General features: G+C 41.9%; 2 protein-coding genes across 3 annotated transcripts in view; both read left to right on the top strand.

Annotated features, from left to right (window-relative positions):
* The window catches only part of LOC140272136 (ephrin type-B receptor 2-like), a 70,816-nt gene that overhangs the window by 8,229 nt on the left and 41,958 nt on the right, over positions 1–20,629 (top strand). The window lies entirely within an intron of this gene.
* On the top strand, positions 11,974–15,339 carry LOC140271208 (uncharacterized). The gene is made up of 3 exons (XM_072366327.1): positions 11,974–12,285; positions 13,585–13,600; positions 14,735–15,339. Exons 1-3 carry the CDS (start codon positions 11,974–11,976, stop codon positions 15,337–15,339), a joined length of 933 nt encoding a protein of 310 aa, XP_072222428.1.

Here is a 20,629-nt window from a genome sequence, read left to right as displayed (position 1 = left end):
AATAGTCAGGAGTGTGGAGAGCACTGTACAGTGTGCTGTAAGTTTAAAAAAAATTAAAGGTCACTAAAAAGTCCTAAACACAACTAACAACATAGAATTATGAAAAGAAAGCAAAACGAAACACTACTTAAACCTGATTAATTAAAAATAACTAATTAACTGTTACCATCACATTAATCCACAGTTTGCAGCGTATAGGAGCGAAAAACCCGTCCGGCTGCTTCTGCCTGTAACTCATAACTTTATCAAGGGGAACATTCTCCTATGGCTCCACCCCCCAGCTGGAGACTGACCTCTGAAGTTTCTCAAAAAGCTCCCACTTTGAGCTGTTGGCTTCTGCCAATGTGAAGGACAGCTTAGTGGTACTAACACAAATAAAATCATTGAATGAAAGAAGAACGAGCCAAAGAATGAAACAAAAAGCATTTTGGATTAACAATAAACAAGCAAACAACATTCAGAACATGTGACCTCATGGCATGTGAATATGAACATATGACCTTATATGAACATATGTGATGTGATGGTAATGATGTGTAATAAACTAAGTAAAAATCTTTATTTCTTTTTTTCTAAATGCTTATGATAACCACGTACAGAGTGGTGTGGTGCAGCTTGGTCTCTTCTGGTCCAATCCTGTCACTGCTGGCTGCACTCTTCTTATTCTGGCTGAACATCAGTTCAGCAGTCTGATCCAGAGTCAGCTCAGAAGGAGAGGCTACAAGCACTTCACTTCCATCAAGGGGTCTTTACCCCCTTTTCCCTGACTAAGCTTCTTTCAGACATATTTCTTGACAGAGGTTGAAGATCATGTGACAGTTCCACCATCATCTTGGCTTGATGGGCACACCTTCCAGAACTTCAGATGGACACCTGGTCAGTCACTTGGCTGTGAGTGCTGTCGTGGTTCTGCTGCTGATGCGGTTAATTTAACCTGTGGCTGAATGTTAGCTGGAAAGAGAACCGAGCAGCACAACAATGCAACATGTCATCTTCACAATGTTCTGCTTTCATTTCCCTTTAAAAAGGTCCAATCCCAGTGTTCACTGGTCGACCAATCAAAAGCCAAACAACTGGCCAGTTGATATGAACCATGTTTTACAACAATACCAAAATACTCACCAGCCTGCTGTAAAGCATTCATTAGAAATGGAGGGGTCCTTTGAAGGATTCCCCTCAACAACGGTGCTGGCATGAGAATGTCAGCCTTCACGCTTTACTGCAGGAAACAACATCAGCGTTAGCTCTCCAGGTTCCATTAACTCTCTCAGCCATGCCGTGATCTTGTGCTAAATGAAAATCTGCTTACCTCTGCATGAATGCTAACAAACACTGAGAGTCCTCAGCCAGAGAATCTCTGAAAAACACTAAATAAGCAGAACATTAATGATCCAGAAAAATATGATGACAATTTCAAAAGACAGATGGAACACACTGTAAAACTTTAACATCTGGGGGCACCTTGGTAAGGGGAGGTTGGACCTGCTGTGAGGCGACAGTGCTCACCATCACACCACCGTGCAGCCCTCTTTGTTCTAATCGTTTTTTTTTATATACACTCTGGAGAGAATACCAGATTTTTAACATTTTAATCCTATAAAACACATCTCTCCCTGACAAATTGTTAGGGGTCCAATTGGAATCAATATTTGTATTTAAAGTCTGTCCCTGCCCAGGTGTCCACCGGGTCTCTCACCCCACGTTGCAGAGGCTGGCCTTGCTCACGCTGAGGATCTGAGTTTCCTCGTGCTCTTTGGCAGTTGTTCGTATAATAACCAGGCTCACCAGGTCCAACATGCTCCTGTGGATCTTCACACCCCTGACATGCCTCTCAGGACATACCAAGGCTGATATAGATGTCACGCCCCCAAAGTCTCTTATTTCTACTTCCTTCATTCATTGGGTGATGCTTATGGTTGGATTCACAGTCTCTGGCTCTCACTCTGAGGCCTTTGTTCTGCTTGCAATGATCCCAGACTGCAGCTCAAAAGCATTAAATTCACTTCCAAATGTTCCGTGGTTCAGCATCCAATCACTGCTGGATCAATGTTGAAAATGTCCTTTGTGGTGTGAGTCTCCAAACACTGCTCCAGTGTCAGTCAGAATCAACAGTTTGACCTCTTCAGAAGAAGCTTGTTCTGCTCTCATCCATATGGAGCAGCTCTGTGAGGTCGAGCCTCTGCCACGGCACATAAAGTCCGGGGCTGAAATTAAAATGTAGGCCTGAGTTGTATCTGGCAGAGTGTATATTTCTCAATATAAAATCAGTATTTTACTTTACTTCTTGTTGTTGTAGTTGAAGTAAGTTTGTAAAATTTGAATTACTCAGTTAAGTTAAATGTTCAAGGGGTTACAGATGGATTAATCTCCCTTTTCCATCAGAGCGGCTCAGACCTCTGATTATTCTAAACTTACTAAAACCCACTCCTTTTCTCAGTTTGTTAATCTGGTTGAGTGACATCTCTTATCATGACTGTTATCATGTAAACACTGTTTTTATTTCTATTTCACTCATTTTGTTCCATGTTTTACTATTTAATTTAATTAATATTAATCTACAGGCTTAGAAACTGCGAATAATATTTTTAGAATTTTAAATGCGCCATAGAAACAAACCTTGACTTGACTTGTTATGACTCAGACTCACTGCAGCTGCCTTTAAATTTCTTTTAGAGTCCTCTTTCAGAAAGCCATCAGTGATATCTGACTTGCGTATCGCTCACTTTATTGCTGTGTTTTTGTTAATATTCTAATATCCTAACTCACTTTAAACCTTTCTGTAAATCACTTTGCTGCTCTGTTAAAAGAACAGACAAACTGCTTCACAGATCTGCTGCAGTTAAATAGTTAAGTGGTTTAATGAGATCAAATATAACTACTGATGATCAATATTAACTTCTGTCTGTCCCTTAGTCAACAGATTTAATAACTTCTTTATTTAAGCTGTTAAAGATCTGATAATGAAATGTCCTTATGATATACCTAATATAAATGCTGTAATCTCTCATGAATATGATATCAGTTTATCAGTTATAATATCAGTTCCTTTAAGATTAGGGAAGTTAATCAATCAGATGAAAGCCATCAATAAGTTAAATTTGACATTTTCTGCTCGTGTTTCTGGTAAAACGAATTCTGGATTAATGCATCATTAGCAGGCTTGTGCAGAACTTAACAATCTTTTAAAGAGATACACTTCATCTGAATCAGGTGTGTTGAAGCAGGGAAACATCTAAAACCTGCAGGATAGCGGCCCTCGAGGACCGACTTTGAACATCCCTGGATTAAAGGGGCCTGGCTCGCTATCGGGTGGTTTTCAACAGTGCAGAGCCGAGCTTCCAATTCAGATAACCTCGCCTCCAAAACTACAAAAAGACTACATTTGTTACATGTACCATTACCACTAAAGGAGGCAGAGGAGTAACTAAATATCTGACACATGGAGCAGGTGAAAGCAGGAGATAGAGGAAGAGAACTGGTAGCCATGCTAAGCTAGAGAACCCGACACACCGCTAAAAAGTGAAAAATGAAGACTAAAGATCTGTAAGAGTGAGTGTTACAATGGAACAAGTGCAATGTGTAATTTATAAGAAGAAATTGAGTGATTTGTAATAGTCAAACAGGATTAGGACACTAACAGACAGGCTAAACGTTGGGAGTCAAACACATGATACTTCTGACACGTGTTCACACCAGGTGTAAAAGAACAATCAGATTGTGTGTTTTTTAATTAAAAAAACCTTTAATTGGATTCACAGAGTTGTCATTTGGGCTTTATTTTGGAATTGTAGTGAGATTACCAGTCTGTGCTGTCAGAAAACTTTGACCGCTTTATCGCAGATTTAAATTGATCTTGGAGTGAAAACTAAATCTTGACACCCCTACTAATTACTTCACACTAACCAGAATAAAGCATTTGACTGTTTTTATGAAGGCATGTGCTGATAGCTTCACAATGTGATAAAAAACAAAGAGAATTTTGCTGATGTATTCCTATCGATTTAATCCAACTTAGCATACAGTGTGCTGCAGCCCAGTAGGATTATGTGTACTGAGCTTAGTTGCCCCGCTCTCTCCTCCTCTTTGCCCTACTTTTTATTGAATCGTGCTCAGAAAAGATGAACAAGAGCTCTGTAAATAATACTACAGGACTGCAGGGACAGATGGAGCCAGTGGGAGGAAAAAGAGTAAACAGTACAGTCTACAGAAGAGATATCACATTTACTGAAAAATGATTCCATCTCTTACAAATAATCATTCACAAAGACAACAGATATTAGGAAAAATCATGAATACTCCGAGTTCCAGTTTGAAGAGGCTATCATCAGAGCTGATCTTCAGTAGTTCTCTCATGTTAAGTGTTTTTCAGCAGCATATTATGACCAGTCAGCTGGGACTGCAGACACTGAGGAGCTGCCATGATGAATATGTAGTCACGAAAGGAGGGCAACATATACTAATGCACCCCCACCTTCTCAAGCCCATGCTGTCCCCATTTCTATCTCAAGCTCCCATCAGGAGCTCCAGCCCACATTCATTTTAAATGTGCAAGTGCAGTAATGCTCTTCATTATTAAAAAACATTCATTTGTCATTGGAGCCCAGATCTCTGTTCTCTCTGAGAGATTTCACATTTGCAGTTCTCAGAACTTGCTGTCTGGTTGACAAAATACGTCTTCAAACAAGCAGTTTGACAGTCTGTTTTATCTGACTGTGCATAACACGGGTCATCTCAGAGCACCAACTCGTGTCTCTGACCCAGACACTCTTAGCTGTGTTTGATTCAAAGGTGTGGATTTTAACAGAAGCCACTGGAGAGAGGCTGATTGAAGTTTATTGACAGACAAAAGTTCTACATATATGGTGAGGAACACATTTGATGTCACTGAGGAATATTTAGAGAAGATGGGAGCATAGACTAAATGCCTAATGCTTCATTTCCACATCGGTGTGTATGTTTTGTCTTTAATTCCATCCATCCATCCATCCATCATCTGCCGCTTATCCGGGGGTCGGGTCGCGGGGGCAGCAGCTTGAGCAGAGAAACCCAGACGTCTCTGTCCCCGGCCACTTCCTCCAGCTCTTCCGGGGGGACCCCGAGGCGTTCCCAGGCCAGCCGAGAGACATAGTCTCTCCAACGTGTCCTGGGTCTTCCCCGGGGTCTCCTCCCAGTGGGACGTGCCCGGAACACCTCCCCAGGGAGGCGCCCAGGGGGCATCCTAACCAGATGCCCGAGCCACCTCATCTGACTCCTCTCAATGCGGAGGAGCAGCGGTTCTACTCCGAGCCCCTCCCGGATGACTGAGCTTCTCACCCTATCTCTAAGGGAGAGCCCAGACACCCTGCGGAGGAAACCCATTTCGGCCGCTTGTATTCGCGATCTTGTTCTTTCGGTCACTACCCACAACTCGTGACCATAGGTGAGGATGGGAACGTAGATTGACCAGTAAGTAGAGAGCTTCGCCTTCTGGCTCAGCTCCCTCTTCACAACGACGGGTCGGTGCAGAGCCCGCAACACTGCAGACGCCGCACCGATCCGCCCGTCAATCTCCCGCTCCATTCGTCCCTCACTCGTGAACAAGACCCCGAGATACTTGAACTCCTCCACTTGGGGAAGGATCTCATTCCCGACCCGGAGAGAGCATTCCACCCTTTTCCGGCTGAGAACCATAGTCTCGGATTTGGAGGTGCTGAGTCTTTAATTCCATCTTAAATATTGTCGATGCCCCATGATCTTCAATACAAATTAATTGTTTTTCTGATAAAAAGCTTTACTGAAGGAAGAGGATCATTTTAGTGGTTATCCTGCCCAGTTTAATAAAATATATGCATAGAATTACACTCATAATACAAGGGAACAGATGTGTGTGCCTTGTAGTTATGGGTGACCAATGCCAAAGGCAGGGCACACATATTACTATTGCTCATACTTATAATGGGTGCCCAATGCCAAAGGCAGGGCACATTAGGGCAGCAGGAGGGCAGCATTAGGGCAGCAGGAGGGCAGCATTAGGGCAGCAGGAGGGCAGCATTAGGGCAGGAGAAGGTCAGGAGAAGGTCAGGAGAAGGGCAGGAGCAGGAGGGCAGCAGGAGGGCAGGAGCAGGAGGGCAGGAGCAGAAGGGCAGCAGAAGGGCAGGAGCAGGGCAGGAGCAGAAGGGCAGGAGCAGGGCAGCAGAAGGGCAGCAGCAGGGCATCAGCAGAGCAGCCAACATGGTTAAACAGCTTCATGCCAGCTGCTCATGAGACAAATGCGTGCGATAGCGCGCACTAACTCATATGTTTTCCATTAATCTGAACAGATTAACAGCTTCATGACAGACCCTGATGACACAAATGCGCGCGATAGCGCGCACTAACTCATAAATTTCCATTTTTCAGAACAGATTAACAGGTTCATGCCAGCCACCGACGAGACAAATGCGCGCGACAGCGCGCATTCACTCATATGTTCTCCATTATTCTGAACAGATCAACCGGGCCTTATGTGTCTAAAGCAGGCAGATTTCACCAGAACAAGCCTGAATCTCATATTTAAGACTGGATTATGATCATATAATGCTTGACTGGCAACTACCAGCCTCTCTGTCTCTCTGTGTCTGTGTGTGGACGGGCAGAAGACGGGGAGCAGCTTGGCACCCATCAAAATTTCTTCAGAAATCTTCTAGTTATTATTTTTCTTAATACACAATACATGGCTTCCCATCATTTCGATATTGGTTGACTATATACAGTATTACTCTTGACACTGCTCGAACCACATACTTAGGGTCAGAATGATGTCTGTCAGGGCGATGACAAAGATGTCGGAGCGATCTCAGACACAGTGGTGCCGGACAGAGAGTGGGTTTAGGCCACATACACAGAATGATATCAGGAAGTATACTACCAGCTGCCGGTTAAAACAGAATGTCTCCATGTCAAGCCGATAATCATATAAGCTGTTTGAGTTCTGAGACTCATGACAAATCGAACATTTAAAAATTGTTACTATTATTCAAAACGTAGTGATTCAAAACTACTTGTGTAAAGATAGTAGTTAGCCTGATTGTTACTTCTTTTAGCAAACTTCCTGGCAAAAATCCACAGCAAAAGTTAAAATATTTCAATGTTCTCAAGGCAAATTCAAGGGGGGGAAATAACAGAGGGTGGAGCTTTGCACACCTGTCATTACAGGGCTTCCCATAAGAATGAATGGGCAGCTGGTTCACTTGCATACAAAAACACAAATGTGCACATCTGAGTTCCTTATGGTGAAATAGTTCATATTGGGATGAATCATTACAAGATTAACATGACTTTGGATTACAGATTTTTTTGTGCACCAGGACACAATTTATGAAAGAAGGTATCTTAACCAAACTTTACAAAGCATTATCTGCAATGATAATACAAAATATCTTTTCCCCTGAAAGAACACGAATCATTCAGCTCATGTTAATGTACAATGATGAGCCACAACATTCAGTCCAGTTACATGCAGGCAATCGGATCGGATTAATGGCTAAATTACAATAAGACTGAGTTATTCAGCTCATGTAACAAGCTTAATCTGACAAGAAATCTAATCAGATCGGGTTACTTGCGATCGAATTAAAACCCCGAGATAACTCGTTCTGAGCATGCTCGAGATTTTTTCCCACGATCGTCACCCAGAAGTGGAAGGAGACGATATTACCGTTGTTGTCGCTGCCATCAGAAAGAAACAAACAACGCGATGCAGAATGCGCCGTTGTGCATCGTCTGTGCCATAACCAGCTCATCACAGATGTAGCTCTGCGTTCGCCATCTTTCTGAATGCCTGAGTTTGTTGTTGTTGGTGGTGAAGACGTCAACAGGAAGTGGCTCTATTAGCGATAGCTGAAATGGGTACAGCGCCACCTATTGTACCGGGGTATGACATGCTTTGTGCCAGTGATTCCATTCATTCACCGCCATATATCCAAGGATAATTACCCTCAGATAAGGAGCAGAACCCAACTATAGCTATAATCCAGTTAATCTCATCATGTAGACCCACTAAGGGTTAACCCTGACCCTAACCCTTTGATAAGTAATTAGATTGTGAGCAACCTCTTAAAATTTATGAACATTACCCAAAGCAGTGGGTTTCTTGCGAGTAAAAACATGAATGTTAAATTCTAAGGAAGCTTTTTTGTTGCTTTTGATAGTAATAAAAAAGTTAATTTGCATTTATTAAACACATTTTAAGGTTGATAAATCTTTTCCTAAGCTATGGTTATCTTTGATAACAGTTAACTCATTCTATCGTGAGCAGTGTTGGGTGGAGGTAACACGTCAGAGTACTCACGTTGCTTTTGAGTTTTAAATAGTAACATCATACTCTAAGGAGTTACTTTCTCAGAAATCGGTTACTTTCGACATGTTAGCATATCTGCTTGTGTGGCTTGTTGCCATATAATAATGTGGAGAGAAAGAAAGAAAGAAAGAAAGGAAATCCCCAGCCACTCTGTGTCTGTGTTGCACCTCAGTAAGCAGCTGGTCCAGCATGTCAGCGTGCACATGCACCTCACTGGAAGTTCTCACATCATTTTCAGCGTGTGAGTGAAGCGACTACATTATTGTGAAATACATCTCATGTCTGGGTGGCAATAGGTGTCTTTCAGCAGCAAAGAGTCGTACTTCAGATTAGAAGAAGTACCACTAGGCTCAGCACAGCTCAACAACACCAAAAGACTTCACATTGCTGTTTTACACTTCCTTTTGTGGGTCTTTATGTTCGTTTTTATTCTGGCTTTGATTCTTCACTGCGACTGTATCATCTCATTAAAAGATGAAGTTAGGAAACTCCACAAGTAGGCATTCCAATATACCATAAAATACATTATATTTCAGAAAGTACTGCCAGTTATATTATATTATATCTTATCTTATCTTATCTTATCTTATCTTATCTTATCTTATCTTATCTTATCTTATCTTATCTTATGGAATTAGTCTGGGATTACAGTAACCAGCCTAAATCCACTGAAGAACTTTTTAAAAGTATTTTTGAAGGTAATGTAGGTGGCTTTAATTGCAGACACTTATTTTGAGCATTTGTATCCAAACTGGTAAAATGGTTGAAGAAGTACAGCTTTTGTGGGGCTGAATTGTGAATTTCTAATTGTTTTCTCATTGTATTTAGTGAGGGAAATAGCAGAATATTCCACTTCTTCACCTCTTTCACATCACTGTCCATAAAACTTTGCTGCATTTGGTTGACTTTGAAAAGACAGTTTATCCCAATGCACCTCAGATCTCATCAGTCCTATCATCGGTTAACCCTGGCAACCCAGTGCTGTCAGAAGCCATGCTTGCTCATGCCATCACACATCTTCAGGATTATGAGCTACTCTGAGATCTCTGGTTTTTCTTCCCTTCATTCTGGTACAGATTTCTTTCTTTTTTGTCCAGGAAGCCTTTCTGTTCTTTGGAATTAAGGCATGGTTTCCACTGGGTGAACCCTCTGTATTTGTTTGACATGGTAAATGTTCTGTACTTAGAACATGAAGGTTCAAAATTCAGACACAGAGGAACTGATCAGGGGCAATGTGGGTTGACTGTCTTGCCCAAGGACTCTTTGGCTCATGGACAGACGTGCTCTAATGATAGCCTGTTTCAGCTGCATGTTGTGTATTGACTACATGCTCACAGAAACAGCTTCAAAGGCCACACTTTGTTTCATGTCCTTCTGCCTGAATACTGGATGAAGAAATAGCAAAGGGATAGCCACATCTGTCCATTTTGCAGCATTTATATTTGAGCCCATGAAAACGAGATTTCAACATACCTTGTTTTTCAGTAGAAACTGCATAGTTAGTGATGAATCTGTATTTGTCTCTGGGTGTAACAATTGAGCTAAATACAATTGTTTTTATAAAGCACCAATTCTCTCTTCATAAAAGAGGAATCTAAATATTTACTTAATATAGTGCTTGGTGGCAGAAAAACCTGAAAGTGAAACATAACTTGGAATGCAAAAATAGCTCACAAATCCCTATATATATATATGTAAAAACCCCACATACCCCAATCCTGTCTTTATCAAAGTCTCAACATGCATTATTCAGTGGAAAAAAAGCTAGAAAGTTGCTTGCACCAAAAGAGTTTCTTGTATATGAGTAATGAAAGTGCACAACACCACAGTGTGTATCACTGCACATGGACACATTTTGAGCTTGAGTCGACTCCATCACTCCTGCCTCCTTCTTGGCTGAGTCTGTGGGAAGTGATTGTGGGTCAGTGCTCATGGCTTCTTTGTTCCTGTTTTGCTGTGGCTCTGACACCTGGCTTGCCGCTCCCTCTAAGCTCCTCATTAATTGCTGCTGACACTAACAGGAAGCGATCACCCGGAAAAATGAGCCATTTGATTGCAACGGCGTTTTTTTGATGGTATGAATGGTGAATGATGGTGATCTTTGCTCTGTCATGTGGCCCTGCATTAAAAACAAAAACTCCTAATGGGAAATTCACACACAGTTTGAGGAATGCTTCAGAAAACCACAGAGGAAATCCAGTTTGTTGCTGCATTCATCAAGTAAAACTTTAAACTTTTTATTTAAAAAAAAACAGATCATCGAGATGCAAAAATGCTGCCTTCATTGGACTAATTTAAAATAGACTGAGTGAAAAGGGAAAACTTTCTAAAACATCAAAATTTGAAATTACTTTTTGAAATAATTTCATGAGCCTGAGAGGACAGGGACCATCTGTACTGGGATGGACGAAATCGTGGGTGCATTAGCGCACATGGCATGAATAAGTCGAACATCTGAGAAAGCACCATTAATGTAGAACGACATGCATTATGCAGGTTTGAAGAAATATTTTCGAAGCTGGAGGATGATGTGTTTTTAGAAAAGGCCTTGTTTATTTCGGAAAGATAATACAAAACCACATACTGCACACTCCAAATGGACTGCTTTTATATAACACACAGCCCTCAAAGCATCTTGTACTCCAAATCACATTCACTCATTCATGAATACAGCACCTACAAAGTCTCTATGAGTGTATGATTTTCTTCGTCATACCACACACTCACACATGGCTGAAGGCACAGGTCACTTGCGCACCGCAAAACTTTATTCAATTGACTTTTACTTTGGAAACGAGCCACATAACAGGACAGGTTCTGATTGCAGGAGACACTCAGATGCTGATTCTTAAACTTTTAGATCAAATAATGATCAAATAAAACTATCAACTAATTTAAAATTTTAATTATTTTGTGATTTTAATACTTTTGTCTTCTTAACCATGGAAAGATTTGTAGTCAGCTGTCTACAGCTGACCCCCCCTTGTCCTGTCCAACATTATGGCAGCATAATTGTAATCTGAATACCTTTTATGCCAAACAGATTTGCTTTGCCAAGGGAAGCTTTATCAATGTAAAGCTCCCCTTGATGCCCATCAACTGCTTATTTATTTTTGTTACAATATTTAACATGTAATAGTGCTGAACCTGACCAGGGGACAGGGAAAGAGGAAGAGCAAAGAAAAAGAACCAGAAAAAAAATAGAAAGACCAGACAACCAGCTGCTACACCTGTAAAAACAGAACAGACGACAATCCACGGCCATGGTGGGGAATCCAGCCTTAGCGCCACCAGGAGCACCTGAAAGCAGACAAGCAGAGAAAAAACCAACACAAACAAACAAAAACAAGCACAAGTAGCCGCAATCGCATACAACACAGCTGTGGATATAGATGACCTGAGACAACATGATACTACATCAACTGCTTAGCGTGCATGCTACTGGGCTTATGAATGTGTGTGTGTGTGTGTGTGTGAACATGCAATACCCATGGCACAGGACCAACATGATAACCGTGCTTAGTTATGAGTGTATAAGTGTACAGAGCCACAATCCACAGCCCCCCCCTGTCTGGCCACAAGACCCAGGCCACCAGCAGCCCCCACGGAGCACAGAATCCAGGAAGCCCACCGCAGGGACAACCACGTATCCACCCATGCTGCCCCCAACAGGGAAAAAGCACCGCACACCCCCACACCCTAAAAAAACAACGACCTGCGGATACATCGGAAGTCCCAGAGCAACCAGCCAGGCACCAGGACCTGCACCAAACCACCCACATTATGGCGTGCCCAGGGCAACCCAGACCCCCCAGGCACAGGCAGGGCTCCCCCCCTGGGGCGCAAGGCAGCACCCAGACACCATGGCCCAGGGCCAGCACCACCACCCATGCCAGAGCGGCCCGGCCACCTGGCTCAGAGCCAGTGGCCACCATCCCAGGCCCCAGGCCCCAGGCCCCAGGCCCCACGTTGATGTTGTCTAAGTCACCCAGTATGCACAGTGTGGGGCATGCAGGGATGCTACACTTTAGCCATGTTGATAGATCCTCACAGACCTCATGGACAGGCGCACAAAACCACAAAGCGTGTGCATAATCATCAGGTGTGTTATGTGTGCAATGTGAGCAGATGTTTGAGTGTGTTAGACCCATCCTGAACATCCTTTGTCCTGTATAGTGTGTTCTGTTTTGTATTGTATGAGCTGTAAATTAGGATTTCGAGTCATTCTGAAGGTGTTCACATATTTGTGGCCAGAAGTTATGACTAGAGCTGATGGATAGGTCTGCCTCCCATTTTGAGGATGGTAGAGACATTGTGTCATCTATCTTAGACAATAATTTATATATTTTTGATAGTAGTTTTGGGGTGCAGATGCTTAGAAATTCTGCTACCCTAATGGGGAGTTGTAAGTCTGGTTGCTGGAGGATATATTTCTTGGTTATTATAGACTTAAGTTGTTGATATTCTAGCTGCCTATCCCATGTTATGATATGAGCTCATCAAATGAAATAAAATTTCCATTTTGGATTATATGTTCCAGATGTTTGATCTAGTTGATCTTAAAGTAAAGTTTAGCATTTTTTTGTTTTGCAGGATGTCAGGATTGTTCCAGATGGGTGTAAGCTTACACGGGAGAAGTGAAGACTTTGTAATTTTAAGAAATTCCCACCAGGCTGTCAGCCAGGTGCTGATGTTAATGCTTTTGAAACATTTGTGATTTTTTACGTTTTGACTAATAAGTGGCAGGTTGGAGATTTCCAGATTATCACACAACGCTTGTTCTATATTTATCCATGGTTCATCTGGTGGGCTAGGTTTAAACCATTTTGAAATATACTGTAACCTATTGGCTAAGGAATAGTGCTGAAAATGAGGTAAATCTAATCTACCACTTTCCTTGGTTTTCTGTAGCGTTTTTAAACTAATACGTGGTTAGTTTTTCCACAGAAATTTGGAGACGCATGAATCTAGTGACTTAAATCAAGTAGCGGATGGTTTTATGGGGATCATTGAGAACAAATAGTTAACTTTTGGCAGTATCATCATTTTAATGGTTGTAACTCTATCCATAAGTGATATAGGTAAGGACTTCCAACGAGAGAGATCATCCTCTACTGTCTTTCATAGTGGCACATAATTTGGCTTTGATAGCTCTGATATCTATGCCTAAATATCTAATGTTTCCTCACTGTAAAGGGATCGCAGGTATATTCTGGACCCTACAGTTAATGGGCAGAACTGTGGTCTTAGACCAGTTGATAGAGTAGTCAGAAAGTGCTGAGAATTTATTTATGAGTGTGATCGTGTGAGTGAGAGATGTCTGTGAGTTCTGAAGGAAAAGTAATACATCGTCAGCATAAAGACTTATTTTATACTCAATATTTTGGGGTTGGATGCCTTTAATATTTCTATCTTGTCTGATAGCAGCTGCTAAAGGTTCAAGGAAAATAGCAAAAAGTGAGGGGGAAAGTGGGCAACCCTGTCTTGTACCTCTCTGCAGACTGAAGCTTGGAGAAGTTTAATCATTTGTAATGACACTTGCATTTGGAGAACTATATAGTATCCTTATCCAGTTGATGAAGTGTGACTCAAACCAGAATTTATTTAATGATGCGAATAAAAATTTTCAGTTAACTCAATCAAATGCTTTTTCTGCATCGAGAGAGACGATTGTGGTTTCCAAATTGTTAATGGTAGAATAGTCTATAATATTAATTAGTCGTGCGTGGAAGATTGTCTAACGTTCATAAAAACCTGTTTGGTCAGGATGTGTAAATAAAGGTTTCTTTTTCTGGAATCTTCAAGAAAGGGCTTTACAGATTATTATGAGATCTACATTTTCAAGTGATATTGGGCGATAGGTCGATGGAAGTGTGGCGGGTTTTTTAAAAGTAGGCTGATGTTAGCAAAGTTCATGTGTGGAGGTCATTTTCCTTAATTTCTGATTATATGAAAAGTTGGTGCCGATGTAGTCCAAAAGTCTTTGCAGAATTCTGCTGGAAAACCATCTGGACCCGGAGGTTTATGGCTGGGTATATGTTGGAGGGCTTCATGGAGTCCTCCTATTGAGAGGTAAATCCAAAGCCATAGCCTGTTCATGATGTAATTTTGAGAGGCTGATGCTACTGAGAAAATGATCAGTGTTTTTGTCTGGTGGATCAATTTGTGATAAGTATATTTTTTTCCCTGAAAAAAGAATGTATTGCATGGGGGTCATGGTTGATATTCCCTGATGAGTCCTTAATGGAGGATATAGTTTTCTTTGTTGAACTTTTAATTGTTTCACTTGATATGTCCTAGACCTGTTGCCATGTTCAAAGTTCTCCAGGTAAAGTTTTTGCACTTGAAAGCTTCACCTTTCCTTATTATGGGTGCCAATGCCGAAGGCATTGCAGCACACATATTACTATTGTGCATACTTGGGTGTCATGATTGATGACCAACTAACCTTCAAAGATCACGTTACCTCGGTTGCTCGTTCATGCCGCTTTGCATTACTAAACATAAGAAAGATCAGACCATACCTAACCCAACATGCCACCCAGCTCCTGGTGCAGGCCATGGTCATCTCCCGCCTTGACTACTGCAATGCTCTCCTAACTGGTCTCCCAGCCTGTGCTGGGAAACCTCTGCAGATGATCCAGAACGCGGCGGCGCGTTTGTTCTTCGATCAGCCTAAAAGAGCACACGTCACCCCTCTGTTCATTGAACTCCACTGGCTACCCTTAGCCGCCCGCATCAAATTCAAGTCACTGATGTTAGCCTACAAAGTGCTTAATGGAACGGCTCTCATCTACTTGAATGCTCTTGCAAAGGCTTATGTCACAACTCGGTCCCTCCGTTCGTCCCAGGATTGTCGTCTAGCAGCTCCTACACCACGCCTAAGACAATCCAAACTCTTTTCATGTGTCATCCCACGATGGTGGAATGACCTACTGAGCGCTACCAGAACAGGGGCGTCCCTGTCTATCTTCAAGAAGCTCTTGAAAACCCAGCTCTTCAGAGAGCATCTCCTATCCTAGCACTTACCCTGTAGTTACCTACCCCCTCTATCTCTGCACTTTATCTTTCTGCACTTCTTTCTATGCCTACACCTTATCTCTACTCTGTCACCTTTGACATAGTCAGACTAGTGGGTTCCTTCTATGTAGTTTATTGTTAGCTTTTACATAGCTTGTTATATCTTCATTTGTAAGTCGCTTTGGATAAAAGCGTCTGCTAAATACATAAACATAAACATACTTCTTGTTTTTCCATTTCCGTCACAAATTTTTGCGCGCTACTCCTCCCGCACCGTTAGTCCGACTGGGATAAAAAGCATATCCCCACCTGCCCAGCGATCGGGAATAGCATGCTTATATCGCATTACTTGAAAGAATCCCGGAAAATTGGGAAAATCTTGGTAATTGGAATTTTGGCCCTATGTAAATGCATTAAAATTCATAAGTAATGGGACAAAAACAACCCTATTTGGAGGCTTCATAACACATACGGCATCACAGAGACATCATTCTAAGTTTAAACAGGGCAGGAAAGACTCTACTTCAAATTAACTAAAGGGTTTGTTGATATTTTGTATAGATTTGACATAACGTCAGTTTAGGTTCTAGGAAAAATCCGGACTTCTCTCACTCTCCTGTGCTGGGGTCTCACACTCTATTTTGAGTATTTTTTCAGCTTGAAATTAATACCAAAATTACTCAAACAAGTGCCTCTCCCGTCCAAAATGTCTGCTACACCTAGACAAATTTTACTGCAAAACATAGGTATTTTTGTCCTATTTCACCCAAAGTCGCCGTCATTGTGCTTGGCCTCACAGTTTTCTCTTAAATCACCTCTGAGCGAGCAGTCCAGCTCCCATGCCCGGCTATTATAAACAGGCCGCCTCATCTCATTATCAAATCAATGTGAAGGCTCTTTTTAAAACTGCCATAAAAGAAAGTACTGTGAAAACTATTGTACATAGGAGCAGAATAAAAATTACACCAGTGGCTTCTGCCATCCCTTCTGGTGCTCACGGTTCAAGAATTTTTCAGATATGACTTATACTTTTCGAACAGTGACCGTTTGTTCGAGGCGTACATATCAGTACTGAACACCAAGGTCATCTGTCAGTTGGCCATAGTGAGGGCACTCCTGTCCGTCTTAAGCCTAGTTTATGCTTCTGCATCAAGTAGTAGCCTGATGTGCACCTCCAACAAATCCTAACTACGTGTCGCGTTGACGTGGACCGCAAGGGCTGTGATTGGTCCGCTCAGAACGTAATTTCCGGCAGTTGCTTTTTCCAGTCTTAATGGCTATATACGGCGAAGAAGCTTGTCAAATCAGCCCGTTGACATTCGAAAGTATCGAAAGTGCATTTGTTTATCCAGGTCCCTCAGTGAGTGAACCAGTGTTGTAAATTCACCTGCTCACAGCCTCGACCAGTTTAGTGGTCGTACAGACCACCTCCACAAACGTCTTCTCTGTCGCCTGCACTTCAACATTTGCAATATAATATCTTCAATATTGATGAGCTCCAACTGCAAATACAGCTGCTCCACCTCCAATGATTACTGTTGTTAACTCTGACCGGAAGAAAAAGCAAGGATTCGGCTATACCCCTGAAACCAGACAAACACACAGCCGCACCCCTGTTGCAGCATGGAGGTGAATTGCAGAGCAACGTGTTCCCTCGACACAGAACTTCGAATGCTCAATGACGGTGTCACAAGCATAAACTAGGCTTTAAACACGCAGCTGTCTCCAATAGCAACTAATCACACAGCTCATACTGCTTATGAGGGCAGAGCCAAGGTGGCTGCCCTGTTCTAACACTGCTTATGAGGGCAGAGCCAAGGTGGCTGCCCTGTTCTAATACTGCTTATGATGGCAGAGCCAAGATGGCTGGCATGTTCTAATACTGCTTATGAGGGCAGAGCCAAGATGGCTGGCCTGTTCTAATACTGCTTATGAGGGCAGAGCCAAGATGGCTGCCCTGTTCGAATACTGCTTATGAGGGCAGAGCCAAGATGGCTGCCCTACTTTAACAGCTTTATGCCAGTGTTATGTCTGCTCCCAATACAATATAACATGACAGCCTCTGTCTCTCAGTGGGCAGTAGCTCTAACTAATCAACAAATCACACAGCTGTTATTACTTATGAGGGCACAGCCAAGATGGCTGACCTGCTATAACAGGTTTGTGCCAGCCACTCACTACACAAATGCACACGTCAGTGCACACATACTCACATTTTCCCACATTCCCATTATACTGAATTCATGAACTGGGCCTTATGTGTTATAACCACTGTGTTATGCCTGCTCCCAATACAATATAACATGACAGCCTCTGTCTCTCAGCGGGCAGTAGCTCCATTAATTTTGAGTTCTAATTCTCATACCTTTAAGCGAAAAAGAGATTATTTTGCCTTGCATTACTGCTTTTCCTGCTTTCTTGCCATTTCTGCTCCTAAATTCAGACCAAACTGAAGTCATTATCTCTGGACCTGAGCGCTTACTCTAGATGGCTATAGTGAGGAACCTTGGTTATTTTTTACTTCTGATTCGTATTGGTTTATCTTTGATACTGTAGTAAACATTTCCATATCCCCACTTTTGTGACACAATTACACAATGACAACATTAGAGCTTTTATGAGTGTATACTATCCAAAAATGAAAGATGCAGTACCACATTTTAGACTGTTCTAAAGATCTTACTCATCCGAATGATGATCTATCGTTCCTAAGAAATAATTGTAACTGTTGTGAACAATTGGTAGTTTTCTGAGACAACGCTCTACTGATAAAACCAATACATACACAGTCTCTGAAAACACTGTCTCTTTTGTTCTTATACCTCACTCATTGCATTCAGTTATCTAAAACATCTTAGGCCAAGGAAAAACATTTTAAAAGGGAAAGTCCATTAGTTTGAAATATTATGGTAAGCGTACTACTTTACTTATACACTGACCGGGGAGTACTGATATCTTATAAATTGTGAAATTGCAGAACATTTTTCTTCACAGAAAAAAAATAAAAAAATAAAAAAATTACAATAAAGTATTATCAATCAATGTTGTCTAGATGTGGAAAAAAGAGTGAGATATGTGGAAGAGTGGAAGCTGGGCATTTCTGCATGACAGCAGGCACATTCTCTCTGAAGGTATTCCTGAAACATAAGACACATTAGGACAGAGACGTTCTAAGAACGCAGTTCTAAGAACTGTCCACCTCGAATTTAGTTCTAAGAACTGCCCATCCCCAGGGGAACTGTTTCATTTTGCATTCGCACATGAGTCGGGGACCTTGACAGGGACTGATGTGACGCAGCCGTCTGCGACAGACGTGTTACTTTAGCGCCACACTCAACAACAAAACAAAACCCGGGAAAAGCAAGGAGAGAAGAAAACAACACCACCAAGAAGCTAACATGGAGAGCGAGGAGGCCACCGTGTTCATGGTCTGCATGACGGTGATATTAATCATGGACGATCACGTCAGGCGTCTAAGATGGAGGCTGGAAGAGCCAACAGGAGACTAAAAATTTAGCAGCAGGCGATACTTCTTCATTTCATGAAGGAAAGAAGGAGAGCAGAGCGCCGCAGACAAAGGAGACGACGTCTAAGTTTAACTTATTGAACATGCGCCGGTTGTGTCTGTGTCGTATGAGTAAACATTTCAGACAAGGGGCGGAGCTACCAGCCACCAAACACCTATATCATATGTGTTCCTATGGAACCCAGAAAGGACCCTGCCTCGGAGAAGGAGCTAAAATGGTTACAGGAACTGAGGGCCGTGGTCCCTATATGTCCAAATGCGTAAAAAAACGGCCCTGTTCCTGATAAGGTTATAGGAACTGCAAAAGGTTCCTACAGTGGGAATACACCTGTATTGTACTGCTTTCATCAAGTTAATACATTTACATTGTCTTCATACAATAATGTTTAGTAAAATGATTAACTAAGTAAAATAAGTATTTTAATGAGTAATTGTAATTATACATGTGAATGGGCAGCTGTAGCACAGGAGTAAGAGAAGTCATCTGATATTCAGAAGGTTGATGGTTCGACTCCCAGAGCACATGCTTAAGTGTCCTTGGGCAAGACAGTGAAACCCACATTGATGTGAACATTGGTGTGTAAAAAAAAAAAAAAGCACTTTGTAGCCTATAACATTGTATAAACTAAAAAGTGCTGTATGAGTGAATGGGTGGATGTGGCTGGTAGTGTAAAAGTGCTTTGAGTGGTCAAGCAGACTACTAAAGAGTTTTATAGCTATTTTCTAGGGAACTGACTCTGTGAGTTGTGATGTGGCCAGTGACGACCTTTAAGTAACAACTTTTGAGACAAGAGCTGAAACAATTTTTTAAGTTGATGGGGTGCTGCCTGTGCTGAATGTAAAAACCTTCCTTTGGCTGAATTATGTGTGTCAGTGTGTCTGTGTATTTTAATTTCCCTCTTTGTATATGAACTACACTCAATGTGAGTGTGAAGAGGAAAAAATAGTTTGCAACTATAAATGTACAGAAGTTGACACAAAGCAATACACCACTCAATGTACAAGAAAAAGGGAAGCCACCATCACTCACCACTTTGTGCCAAACTCCATCAGAGAATCATCAATAAGTTCAGGAAATATTTCTCAGAGTCAGACTGTAAAGAACTTTGGTCTTTCAGCATCTACAGAGCAGAATATTGTGAACAGATTCAGGGAGTCTGGGGAAATCCCAGTGTGGAAAGGCCAAGGACAGAAACCACTGTTGGATGAGCTCGGAGCCCTCAGGCAGCTGCTTCTGGTAAAAACTGACGTCTGCTTCCACAAAGATGAGAAAGAGCATCCAGGCTGTCATCAGAGAAATTTTTAAAGCCAGCATCTGTAATGGTATGGGGCTGCATCAGAGTCCATGGCATGGATGGCTTCATCTGTGTGAAGGTACCTCTGATGCAGAGCTGGATGTTGGAGTTCTGGAGAGACAGATGCTGCCATCAAGGTGACGTCTTTTCAACCGACTGTTGAGCAGCTAAAATCTTTTATTCAACAGGAATGGACACAGATCCCTGTGAAAAACTGCAACAATCAGTGTCCTCAGTTCCCAAAGCATTAAAAAGTGTAATTAAAGGAAGCTGATGGAACCTGATGGGAAACATGAGTCTCGACCAGCTGGGGTTTGAGAAGACAGAAAAGAGGGGGGAAAAACACCATAACACCATTCAAAGGATACCAGTTGGAACAGGGAAAGACAAGTTAATGACCACAATAATGTCACATGTACATGAAATCATTTGAGAAATTAAACAGGGGGAAAAAGAGAGCAAAGTGAGGAA

Source organism: Leuresthes tenuis, unplaced genomic scaffold (assembly GCF_036924035.1).
Source record: "Leuresthes tenuis unplaced genomic scaffold, fLeuTen1.0.hap1 SCAF_16, whole genome shotgun sequence".
Taxonomy (NCBI): Eukaryota; Metazoa; Chordata; class Actinopteri; order Atheriniformes; family Atherinopsidae; genus Leuresthes; species Leuresthes tenuis.
This window is presented reverse-complemented; position numbering and strand designations above follow the sequence as displayed.